Source organism: Panthera pardus, unplaced genomic scaffold, assembly GCF_024362965.1.
Source record: "Panthera pardus isolate Hobbes unplaced genomic scaffold, ASM2436296v1 HiC_scaffold_8, whole genome shotgun sequence".
NCBI lineage: Eukaryota > Metazoa > Chordata > Mammalia > Carnivora > Felidae > Panthera > Panthera pardus.
Window position 1 is genome coordinate 118,424,534 of NW_026527013.1, and position 12,283 is coordinate 118,436,816.

Sequence of the window (12,283 nt, forward strand, 5' to 3'; positions counted from 1 at the left end):
AGCCTCATTTGCCAACAGATTTATTAACATGGGGTTCCCCTCCCTCCTTCTGGACACCGCTGTCCTGGCAGGGTACGTGCATTCGCTCCGGGGCACCTGGCTGGTCTCTGGCAGCTTAAGAAACAGCTGGTTACTCTTTTGTCCTCCCTGCAACCTCTGGTTCCCCCTGGTTCAAGGGGAACCAAGTCTCTTTCCCCAAGGTTGGAGGAACCTTGGGCCCCACACCTTTCCAGGTACTCCTAGCGCTGGGACTGTTCTGGAAGACGTCACAGGGGCCACCCATGGGCCTCTGCCAGCTCCTCAAGGGCTTGAGTGCCTGGGAACAAGCAATACATACTGTAGAGCCAGTTTGGAAAGGAGAGAGGGGGTCCAGGTGCCTGGGGACTTCAGCCCACTCTGGATTTCCATTTCTTTTGGAGACCACCAAAACAAATAAGAGGACCCCTCTCGAATGGCCACCCAGACTCTGGTGTCTTCACATTTGCAAGACTGGCTCACAGAGAGCGGAGCACACAATAGTCTCCCTCCCTCCCGTCAGGTCCCCAACGCATGGAGCTTACCTTTCCAAGCCTCCAACCCCTGCTCAGGGTTGGACCAGCCGAAGTCTCTGCTGCCCACCGCTCGGTGGAGTGTGGTGGGGCAAACCCTTCCCCTAAACGCCTCATAAACTGCTCAGGCCTCGCTGGAAGCCCAGCCGGCAGGTCAGTATGCCTTTTACTGCTCAGCTCGATTGCACACCATAAACCCGACCTCACAATGGAATTGCCCCGGAAATTCTCCTCTAAATTATAGAGTTTGGTTCCTTGTGTACAAAGCACTTCCCATCACTTTCAGAGAGTCCAGGCCACCCCCCCTTCACTGCACCCTCTCAGGGGGTCCCAGGAGCACAAAAGGCAACCAGAGGGTCCAGACCCGGATGCAACGGAGTCCCAGCTCCTGCCCTAATGGACTGCCCAGGGGAGTGGGTGGGGAGGCAGGGGCTGTCCGGGCAGGTGGGCGCCTGCTGGTTTCCCCTGGGGGTACAAGGGCTGTGGGGAGGGGGGCAATATCCGGGGATGCCCTTTTTGAAGCATCAGGATGATAACGTGTCTGGATTGGAGAACGGAGGATGTAACATGGGAAGGGAAGAAACATCAAATATTCCAAATAGCATCGCTTTCTGGCAGGAAATAAAAACATAAGAAAGTTAAAGGAAGACGAAGCAAGCAAGAAAGCTAGGAGATCAAAGAGGCGGAATTAGACAGCTTTAGACCAATAAATTTTTCCTCGGGTGACACGGAGCAAGATGCAAAGAGAAAGACCGGGCCCCGCCGCCGCCGCCGCCGTCTGTCTAGACTCGGGCGGCTGGAGCGGCAGACAGCGATGGCGTTTAGAGTAAAACCTGCCCTGAAGTGAGATGACCCAGACCGAGTGGGGAGAGATTTCAGGGAGCGCGGGAAGGAACGCAAGAGGGCTGAGAGCCCACGCCACAGGCTCATCCCTGCCCAGCGCAGGTCCGGCGCAGGTCCAAACGGTCCTGGCAGGACGCGCTGCCCCTCGGCTGGGGCCAAGGAGAATCCAGATACCGCCGGCAAGGCCTTGGCCTTTCTGGGCCCAAGTCAGCCAACTGGGCCGAGTCCCGCGGGTGCAGAATTTTTTCTTTCGTTTCCGGGCTCCTCTCTCTCCTCCTGCCTTCTGGGGCAGGGTTTTAAAACGGAAAGGCCAAAGTCAGGCTTTCAGTAAGGGCCCCTTATAATCGTGTGTTCTCCAGCCATTGGTTTCCTACTTATTTGGCTGAAAAGACACAAATGCACTGGGTTATATGTGATAATATTCACAGAAATACTCGTTGACGCTCGGCCTGGAGCAGGCACGTGTAGGTGGGTTTCTCATCAGCCGAGCTGTCTTTACAAAAAAGCATTTTTTCCCCCCTCACCGCTCTCATGGAGCTGGGTTCCTCCCTACCAGACAGAATGTATTTCCCTTGCTTCTTGTTCCCAAACAGTCCTCAATATTTAAATCCAGCTAAGAATGTTAAGGCCAGCCCTGGGGTTGCGAAGGGAGCCTGTCTCAGGTCTGGTGACTGGCGATTTGCGTGTCTGAACGTTTCCACCCGCGCCCCTCGCGCGAGCTGCGCATCCGTTCTTCATCCACTGAGCAATCCCCGGTCGCGGCGCGGGGACAAATCCATCCCCGACGAGTGCAAACGAGCTGGGGCTGACGCGGGGGGTTTTGTTTGCGCGGCTAACAGGGAAGCGCTTCCCAGGCAGCCGGGCGGGAGAGCCGCCTCCCAGCCACCAGCCGGCCAAGGGCAAGAAAGGCCCCGCGTGGCTGTCCGGGAGGCCTCTGAGATCTCGACCGGCCGGCACCTACCTGGGGCCTCCATACTCGGTGGAGAGAAGCGGTGGCCACCGATCTGCTCCTTCGCCATTTATTTGTAGTTACATAAATCGAGCTTTGTATCTGCAGCTTGGCTACATGGCCACGGGCGGCTCTCGGGGAAGCTACAAAACCCTTCTTACAATCGGATGCTGTGAAATACTGCGTATTATAGGAGGAAAGATAATGAGGGCGTGTGTCTTCAATACCAACGTGTGTATATAAATGGAGAAAAAGAGAGGAGAGGGACGGCCGGGAGGGAGGAAGGGAGGAAGAGAGAGAAGGAGAGAGAAACGCTCAGGAGATCTGTCAGCCAAAATCCAGTCGCCAGTTTTACAGCGTGTACCGCGCGGAGATGCAGGTTGTAAACATTTTGTGGGCTTGGCAGAGACTATTACAACCCAAATAAATACACCGCGTGGCGTGTTCACAGGGCTCCGGGGTGCTTCGAAGTGTTTGTTCTCTGTTTGCTTTGCGTGTTCCCTCTGAAAGCATTCTGCACCAGGGGCTGATCCTCGCACCCGCAACTCGTGGCCGCCTCCTGGAAGGTTCCGGGGCGTGTTCCCCGCCCAGGGTCCGGGATAGGCTGGGCCTAGATTGGGGTCCCCTCCCTCCTCCTCGCCTCCTGAGCAGGGGAAACCGGAGTAGCCTAAGCAGCTCCACTGCCAAAAAAAAAAAAAAAAAAAAAAAAAAAAAATCCGGTGGCGAGAGAAACCAAGGGCAGCTTTCACGACGTGAGCTCCCATTCTGGAGCTAGGATATGTTGTTATAATTATTTTAAATATTGCATTTATTTTAGAACAATCAAAACAGTTCCCGGTGTGCCTGCTCCCAGGGATTCCCCATCCCGCGCAACTTAACCGCTAAACCCACACTGGAAAGTCACCAGAATGCCTCCCCCCCTCCCCATATTCAGCCGCCAAATTTTATTGTCACTTATGCAGCCCGGGTCCTGGGGTCCTGGCTCTCCTGCGGGTGCTGGCTCACAGGGCTTTGTACCGGGGCGCAGCGTTAGGGAGCCTCCCCGGCCGCCGCCGGGCCCTTGGCCAAGGTATGCGCCCTGTGCACACCCTCTGTGGGGGGGGTCACCGAGTCCCGGGTCTGTAGGCCTTAGTCCTTGCGTCTGTCCGCTGGTCAACCGGGCTTTCCGAGCGTTGCGCTGCCCCGAGGCTTGTCCTGGGCTGGGGACGATGACCCTAGAACCACCCCCGCGCCTGGAGCGATAGCCCCGCAGCCGCGGGACGGCTGCAGCCACGCAGCGACAGGCCTCCGGAATCCGGGAAAGAAACAGGGGAGGGAACGGTGCAGGTCCGGCGAGCCCCACCGCTTGCTTGTTTCCCAGCGAGGTTTCCGGCCCGGCGTGAGCAGCACAGAAAATATACGACCGCAGTTCATTCAAATCTGGGGCTCCCATTCGAGAAAGGCTAGCGTCAAGTCGACATCTTAGGAACTTCCCAGGGTTGCGGCGGCGGGAGATGGCGGCGCGGGCTCCTCTTGCGTGGAGCCATACTGCCATCTGCTGGCCGAATCTGGGCACTGCAGCCCCAGCAGCGCGGCCTGAACTTCGTCCGCTGGCGCCGCGGGCCGGGCACCCTATCCCAAAGCTGGGCGAGGGCCCTGTCCCTGGGGAGTGTGCATGGAGCCCGGAATCTACGCTGCCGAGAGGGCAGTGCCCATAAAAGAGCTGTTTCCGCAGCCGCTTTATCGGCTGCAGACAGAGCAAACAAATGAAAGGGCTTTGGTGGAAAATCTTAATTGGGGCTGGACAGTTGTAAACTCATTAAGGGCCGAATTCCAGACAGTTCGCAGACCCGGCCTTTATGGCACACCCTTAACTGCCCATTCTTTGAAGTTCCTTCTGTCTGCAACAACAGAGGGCGTCCCAACCTGGCGGCGGGGTGGGGGTGGGGGCGCGAGGGGAAGCCCCATCCTCCGGCGCCCTGGTTCCCCCTTTACGCATCAGGACACAGATAACTTTCCAGAAGTCTCGGGGTGGTGGGGGGAGGGCGGGGAGAGCGAGAAAAGAATGGGGGGAGACTAGGCTGAACCCTCTGGCCACATCTATAAGGTGCTTGGGCCTCCGAAGTTGGAGCCATTCCCCCCGCAGCCTTTTACACCCCATAAACGGTAACAGCCCTCATTTTCTTTTATGGCGCTTCAGGCTCGTCGGCTGCCTAGGCCCTGCCTCTGTCAGGACTTGTGCTTGGGAGGGGAGCGTAGGGCAGGTCCCAGAATCCCCTGGGCCAGCTTGACAGGACGCGGAGGTGCGGGGGCGCAAGGCTTGGGTCCCCTGAGAGCCCCCAAATGTCTGTCCTGGCGGCCGCGTCGGGGCAGTCGGGCTCCTGTTTCTCCTCGGAGACTCCTCAGGAGGCAGGCCCTTCAGCTCTCGGACCTGCCCTCCTGTTCCTTGCCCCCCCCCGCCCCCCCCCCCCACAATGCCAGGGGAAGGCTCCGGGAGTCTCAGTGGACCACGGCTGCGGAAATTTCTCGGGGCGCCCGGAGCAAAGAGTGGCCTTTCACTGCTACTGGACAAAGATACTGGGATTGCAGCCCGGCCCCTCAGAGGCCTCTGGGCCTCCCGGCAAAAGGGACAGGTCAAAACCAGGAGCCGGGCCTCGCCTCCCCTTGTTTCCTAGCCTTCCTCGGTTGCTTGCGCCGCCAGGCAGCTGGCCCCAGTGGGAGCGAAGCCCAGCAGGTTCCCGCTCTAAAAGCCGGCCAGAGGTAAAACCGGGGTTCTGTCCTCCTCCTCCCCAGTCCGGCCCGGCCCCCACCCAGAGACTCTCCCCCACGCTCCCCTGTCCCAGAGAAGAAGGTGCAACGAGCTGACCCGCAATAAATAGAAAAGAATCAATATATTTTATTTGGCAAAAAGTTAAATATCTCAACACAACAATTTGGTCAGTAGGCCTTGAGGTAACTATTGCAAAATATACAGTGTATGTTGAGCCCGATGGAGACCCCAGATTCATCAAGGATACAAATCTACAGTAGCCCAATGGCGGTTTCATAGTGTATAATTTATTATCAATAAAATTAACTCCATTACAATAAGCATTCATTTTCCCCCCGACTAAAATTAAATGTAAACCATAGGTAGTAACCTTCTGCACATATGTATAGCTCCGAATTTCCTCCATGTTCATCCGGTGCAAGAACAATATGCAAGCTTGTCTGATTAATTTTTCTTTAATATGTGGATTATATATACAATGGATAAGACAGGTCTATAGAGTATGTAGAGACTAAAATGCCCTCATTTCAAAAGAGGAGAAAACCCATGAATCTGTGCATCCTGGAGAACACTTTCTTTCCTTTAAAATTTTATTTCACTGGGAAATCCTTACAGCTAGCTTACAATCAAAGGTTAACAGCCTAGTTATACAGAAGACATATTTCACTACCAAGAGCTATACTCTATGCAACTGTTTTTCTCCCTCATCAACAACCTGAGTTGAAATTGAATTTTCTAGCTTTCACAATCACAACGGGTGCATCACCCAGCACAGAAGTTTGAGTCACAAAACATAATTACCACAATAAAACACAGTGTTCAAGTATCTGGGCAGATCACTCTGCCGCACAAAGAGCAAATTAAATTAACTACACAGACTAAAAACTATACAGCTCGCCATCAACAGTTGTGCATTACAAAAAGGTAGTTTTTTTGTTTATTTGTTTGTTTGTTTGTTTGAAGTCAGGAACAGGTAGATTTTTAAAAATATATACACAAGCTAGCACACACAGCCATCAGCACTAATGCTCTCCCCCCCCACACACACCTTTTTTTCCTCTTATAGAAAATGGAAAGCTTACAATACCTCCTCCTTGAAAGCAGCAGGCTGAGGAACCAGCCTGAGCCGGGTCTGCCAGGGGGAGATGAGGCTTGGAGTTTAGAGCCGCTTTGTGCGGGGTGGTGGAGGCTGGGGTGGGATGGGGGTGGGAGAAGGGGACGACGGGCAGTCCTTTCTCTTTCTCTCTAGCTCGCGCTCTCTTTTCTAAATGAACTCCAGTCGAATCACTCGTCTTTTGCTCGGTCCTTGTTGATTTTCTTCATTTTCATCCTGCGGTTCTGGAACCAGATCTTGACCTGCCTCTCGGTGAGGTTGAGCAGTCGGGCCACCTCGTACCTGCGGTCCCTGGTGAGGTACATGTTGAACAGAAACTCTTTCTCCAGTTCCAGCGTTTGGTGTTTCGTGTAGGGACAGCGCTTCTTGCGCGTGGAGCGCGCGTGGAGCCAGTTGGCAGCCGGGTTGCCTGCGAGGGAGACAGACGGGATTTAGGAGGAGGAGAAGCACTACCCACCCCCCTCCGCTGGGGGCCAGGGAACCTCCTAGGGTCTCCCGCCAAAGTGCAGGGCGCTGCTGAATTGGTTAGGGAAGGCTGCCGGACCTACGACACAATGGAACGGTGGCAGACAGACAGAGGAACGGTCACTTACAATTGCACGCAGTAAAACCTCAGCTTCCCCCTCCCTTCAGAGGCCCTCTTTTCTCTTCCTCTGTCCTCCTGTCCTTTTCCTCTCCTTCCCACCCTCTGCACTTAGGGCAAAGAGTGAAATTTGGAAATAGATCTTCCTCTTGCCAGGCAGGGCGAAACCACCCTGCCCTGTGTTCGTGCAGCATTAATATTCTCTTCTCCCTCTCACTAACACACGCGCGCGCGCGCTCTCTCTCGCCTTCCCCACCTTTCCTTCTACTTTTCCCACTCCTTTGACCTCTCTGGAAGGCCGTGAGAGCTGGGCAGCCGGCCTGGCGCCCCTAGGCGCCCCGAGGGCGTTGATCACTTCTCCACTTTATTTGAATAATCTTGCACGGGGACCCTCGTGGCCCGGTCTCCTACAGCCTCATCTTGGGCAGGATTTACGCCGCCACTGGCTGAAGGCAAGAAGTGGAAGGAATCGGCCCGTCTTCTCCAGCGTCTAGGCTGCAGTTGCTGCCGCCGCTCCAGGACATCTAGCCGCACAAAAGATTCTCTCTGCCGAGCTGCTTTCGAAGAACGGCCCAAAGTATTGCTGTCCTGGTACCGGGCAGCCAGGAAGAGGGGCTGCTGGTCTTGGCTCGGCCAGCAGCGCCCGCCCCTCTCTCTCTCTCTCTCTCTCTCTCTCTCTCTCTCTCTCTCTCTCTCTCTCTCTCTCTCTCTCTCTCGGCGGCAGCCGCCTCCCCTCCCCCCCGAAACCCGGCGACCAGCTTGTCATTGCTCCCTGGACTTGGGGCCCCATCCGAGGCATCCTAAACAGCAACTTCTGGTTCGCGGCCCCTGCTCAAGAGGCTCCCAGCGCAGGCGAAGGCAGGCTCAAGAGAAAGCTGAAGGGCTGGCAGATCCTGGTGGCCGGCGTGGAGGCGGCGGCCGGCCTGAAGGGAGGAGACACTTACTGGGATCGATGGGGGGCTTGTCTCCGCCGCTCTCATTCTCAGCATTGTTTTCGGAGAAGGCGCCTTCACTGGGCTGTTTTTCTCTATCAACTGGAGGAGAACCACAAGCATAGTCAGTCAGGGACAAAGTGTGAGTGTCAAGCGTGGGACAGTCACCCCTTCTGGCGGACAGTGGTTCAGGTTTAATGCCGTAAGGCCGGCTGGAGGGCAAGCCCGCGAAGGAGAGCGCGCCGGGCGTGGGCTCCAGCCAGGAGCGCATGTACCTGCCGTCCGGCGCCGCCGCCGCCACGGGCGCCTGGGGGTGCACGTAGGGGTGGTGGTGGTGGTGGTGATACACTGCAGCGGGCACCGCGTTGGCGCCCGCCGCGTGCACCGGGTTCCACGAGGCGCCGAACACCGCCGCCTTGGACTGGAAGCTGCACGGACTGAAGTCGGGGTGCTCCGCCAGCGCGGTGGCCTGCCGGGGAGGCTGACCCAGGGCCCCGGGCGCGTAGCGGCCAGCGCCCAGCTCGTCCGCAGCGTCGGCGCCCAGCAGGAACGAGTCCACGTAGTAGTTGCCCAGGGCCCCGGTGGTGGCCATCGCTGTGCCCCGCGCCTGGCCGGTCGGCCCGACCCGCGGAAATTATGAAACTGCAGATTTCATGTAACAACTTGGTGGCACCGGGGAGGGGGGGGGAAGTACAGTCACCTAATAAGTTGCCGGCGCCCGCGCCCCCATTGGCCGCGCGCGTCACGTGCCCGCCCGGCAGAACAATAACGCGTAAATCACTCCGCACGCTATTAATGGCCCGGTGTTTTGCAGTCATAATTTTTATAGCAAAAGCCATATGTTTTTATGCAAAGGGATCGCGGCGCTCCACGATCGGGTTTGTTTTAATTGTGGCCAACGAAGATTAAAAGATCAAATCTGGCCTTGCCTCTGTACTCTCCTCCCCTCCCACCGCCACCACCAGACACACACTTCTTAAGCGGACTATTTTATATCACAATTAATCACGCCATCAGCAAGGCGCGGGTCCCGCGTGCGAGTGCGGCCAGTGGAGCCCCTCACATAAAATTAGACAATAATTGAAGCCATAAAAAAGCAGCCAAATCGCATTCTCGCTCTACTGTATTTAAATCTATATTTATGATATTTCATAAGGAGTTATTGTTTCAGAAGCCACACAGGCTGGTGGGAAGTTGGGAACGACCAACAGATTCGTTTGCTTCGCCGTGGCTCCCAGCTGTAAAAATTTACGAGGACTTGGAAAGGTTAAATTAGACTGTTGTGTTTGGTTGGCGAGCTCCCTGTAAATAATTCCTGCAGTCCCCGGAGATGCGAGTTTACCCCGGGCCGGCCGCGAAAAGTCAAATTCAACGCAGTATCCGTCCCAATCGAGCCACCGCCGCCCCTGCCCGAGCGCGCTGGGCAGGGACAGGCCTCTGAGTGGGGCACCGCCTATTGTGGGGCCCTGAAATCTGCCCGATTGGATCTCCGGGCGCTCGGGCAGCTCCCAAATTTGCCGCTGCGCCTCCAGCGAGCGCCCCACCGAGGAGCGGCCAGCTGTCCCCGAGGCCAACGGTTGGAGGGCCTGGTTGTGCCGCGGGGTTCGCTCCCAACCCCGCGCCCCCACTCTCTGCTTGTTGTCAGCCGGGAATCAGGATCCCCAGGCAGACGCAGCAGGCGACCCAACACTGTGCCCCGACCTCGAAGGCCCTCACGCTGAGTTCTTCAGGCTTTGTCGCACTCCCCAAACCCGAGCTGCGAAAAAAACACGAGGCAGCCTCAGTGGAAGGAGAGATCGGCTTTGGAGAAGGTAGTGCCTCCAATGAGACCGCGCGGCTCCAGTAGCTGGGAGGCCCGCACCAGAGCGGCTGGCCTCGGGGCCCAGTATGAATTCTTCAGGGTTCGCTCCTTCCTTCCTTCCTTCCTTCCTGGCCACTGTCCGTGTTCCCCCCTCGGTTTCCACCAGGCCAGACGACTCTGCAGAGTCACAAGGCCCAAAGCTAGGCCACGGCAGCTCAAGTCCAGGGCTAGAAATTAAAACGGGGAGGGGCACGGGGCATTGACTTTAATCCCATCCTTTAGCTTGGCCAAATTGAGGAAGGTATTTCTCACCCCTTAGAGTCTTTAAGGGGTAAATTAAAAGGCCTCTGCCTCTGTTAGTTGGAAGAAAATACCCACCCCCAAATCCGAACGGAAAGCAGCGACTCCTAAAAACGGGGTAATTAAATTCACGTGTGAACACTGTGCCTGCAAGAGTGTGTTTCTCATTAACCCACTTCCCTGGCGGCGAGGGCAGGCGGCGAGGGCGCTTCCATCCCCTTTTCTGCCTTCATTCTCCCCAACAGTTCCAGTAATCCTCCCCCAAACCCTGTACATCCCTGTCCCTAACGGGACCCTCAAATGCCAGGCTCTGCCTCGGGGCGAGGCCGAGACGCCAGGCGGAGACCAACTGGGTGCCCCTTTATCCGCCCGCGCCGGAAGAGGGAAGTGGCCGACACAGTGAACTCCGACGACGTGGCTGGTCCTGGTCGCCTCAGCCTCCTCCCCCCTAATATTTTCCTTTCCCTGTAAATTCCTCCGCGTTATCCCCACCCCCACCGCGGCCCGGTGTGTCCCAAATATCGGGCGGTTCGCGGTGCCTCTGAGATTTTCATGAAGATTTTCATTAAGAAATATTAACCCTAGAGGAAACCTCGCTCCTAATTGTAATTGTCTGCGAAAAGGCTGGACTCGCCTTGTTGTTTTTTCGACTTTTTGTGCCCAGAGAAGACACAAATTATTACTAGTATATTTTTTAAAACAAAAAGGCTCTTCCTTTAAATGGCTTTAGCCCCCAGAATAGGGCAGTTACTACATAATCAGCAGGCGCTGAATGTTCATCAGTACTTACTTGTGCCTAGACGGTGAGAAAAATTACAAAAACAAAAAAACAAAAAAACCCTAACGTTATCCCCTTTCAGCCCAGAGATTTGGGGAGAAAATATTCAGGCTTTTGAGTCAGCTTTTATTTTGGAAATGAAAGGGACTGCGTGTGTATAAAAAAATAACAAATGGGTATAATTACAAACCATCTCTTTTCGCCTGAGAGTTCTAAAACCTTGGCCTCCAAAACAAATCCAATACTCTGGTCCAGAAAATAGCACAGAGGAGTTGAGGGGAAAGCAGTGTGCCGGCCTTTCAGATAACAGGACCGCAGGCAGAGCAATGGAAACAGCTCCTGCAGCTGGAGCAGGGTGGGGAATCAAAGCTTGGTGGGCATGAGTCTGATGGCGTGTGTGTGTGTGTGTGTGTGTGTGTGTGTGTGTGTGTGTGTGTTTGGGAGCCAGGGAGGGACGAAAGTTGTTTTCAGTTCCGTAAGGATTCAACTGGCTTCCAATGGTGGACTACAACTTGGAACAAGGGCTCAAGTTTGTATTACAATGGTTCTGGAATTTAGGATTTCTTTCTGCTATTATTTGAAACAGACTAGAGCTGGAAGGGTCCCTGACTCCAGCACCTTTCTGCACAAGGATGCCATATCTAACAGACTCTGAACCTGACAGAAGCTACTGGCAAACAGGCAACCAATCTTTGCCCTACCAGGGTTCCCTTACCGCCGCTAAAGCCTGAGCTGGGACCTGCAGGCCCAGGAGACTCGAGGAAGCTTCCAGGCGGAATTCCCTGCGTAGCCAGGCTCCACATAGCTTGGCTGGGCCTCAGCACAGGTCCCAGCCTCAGGTGCCCAGTTAGGGTAGGGAGAGCCTCCTTGCCCTTGGTGTGGGCACACAAAAACGCCGCCAATGCCCTCTAATCGGATCTCTTAGGCTGCGGTTGCCAATCCGCAGAGTAAGAACGCAAGGCCGCCGCCATCCGGTCGTGATCATAACCGAGGCCTTGTCTGTGCAGCAGCACACCAGGCCCAGATCCACAGCCCTGGACAGCTGTCCCACGCAAGCCCTTCCTTGGCAGATTCCGACCACAACTTGAGCGCGCAGAGAAAAATAAGTCCCCAGCCCCAGACTCTCCCCAAACCAGCCCTGGGTCCCTCCCGGAGTTAGAGCTAGGGAGGCGAGGTGGTAGAGATAGAAAAGTAGGCACAGAGAGACTGAAGATGAAAGAAAAATAAAGGCAAGGGAAGACGGAAGAAGTAAAGGAAGGGAAAAAACAAAAAAGCAAAAAGAGGAAGGAAGCGAGGAAGAAAAGGAAGAGTCAAAGGCGACTCCTGGGAGCCGAGGGCAGCTTACAGAAAGAAGGGTAAGTGACAAGGCCAGGATCCCAGCCCCTTTCCGCCCTGTCCCTCCTAGTTTGGCCTGAGTCTCTCTCAAAGGGATCTTTCCTGATCTCGACCCTGGATTGGGACTGGTAGTATCCCAGCCTTGCAGGAGAATGGCAGGATCCCTGGCCAGGCACAGGCCTGGAGTGGGGGGAGGCCCAGGATGGAAGCGTGCGCCCCTGACCTTGAATGGCTCAGGGCCCAGAATTCCTACCACGCCCCCGGCGTCCGCCAAGGAGCAGCTAACCTGACCATACCTGCTCGGGGCCAGGTGGGCACGGGGTGGGAGGTGAAGCCAGCAGCCTGACAAAG

The 12,283-nt window shown here is 55.7% G+C and overlaps 1 protein-coding gene across 1 annotated transcript; it reads right to left on the reverse strand.

The window, feature by feature from the left end:
• Positions 1–5,191: 5,191 nt before the first annotated feature.
• On the reverse strand, positions 5,192–10,615 carry HOXA9 (homeobox A9). Its single transcript, XM_053897250.1, has 2 exons — positions 7,731–10,615; positions 5,192–6,612 (listed from the first exon to the last, which is right to left on the reverse strand). Exons 1-2 carry the CDS (start codon positions 8,308–8,310, stop codon positions 6,374–6,376), a joined length of 819 nt encoding a protein of 272 aa, XP_053753225.1. The 5' UTR covers positions 8,311–10,615; the 3' UTR covers positions 5,192–6,373.
• Positions 10,616–12,283: the final 1,668 nt, after the last annotated feature.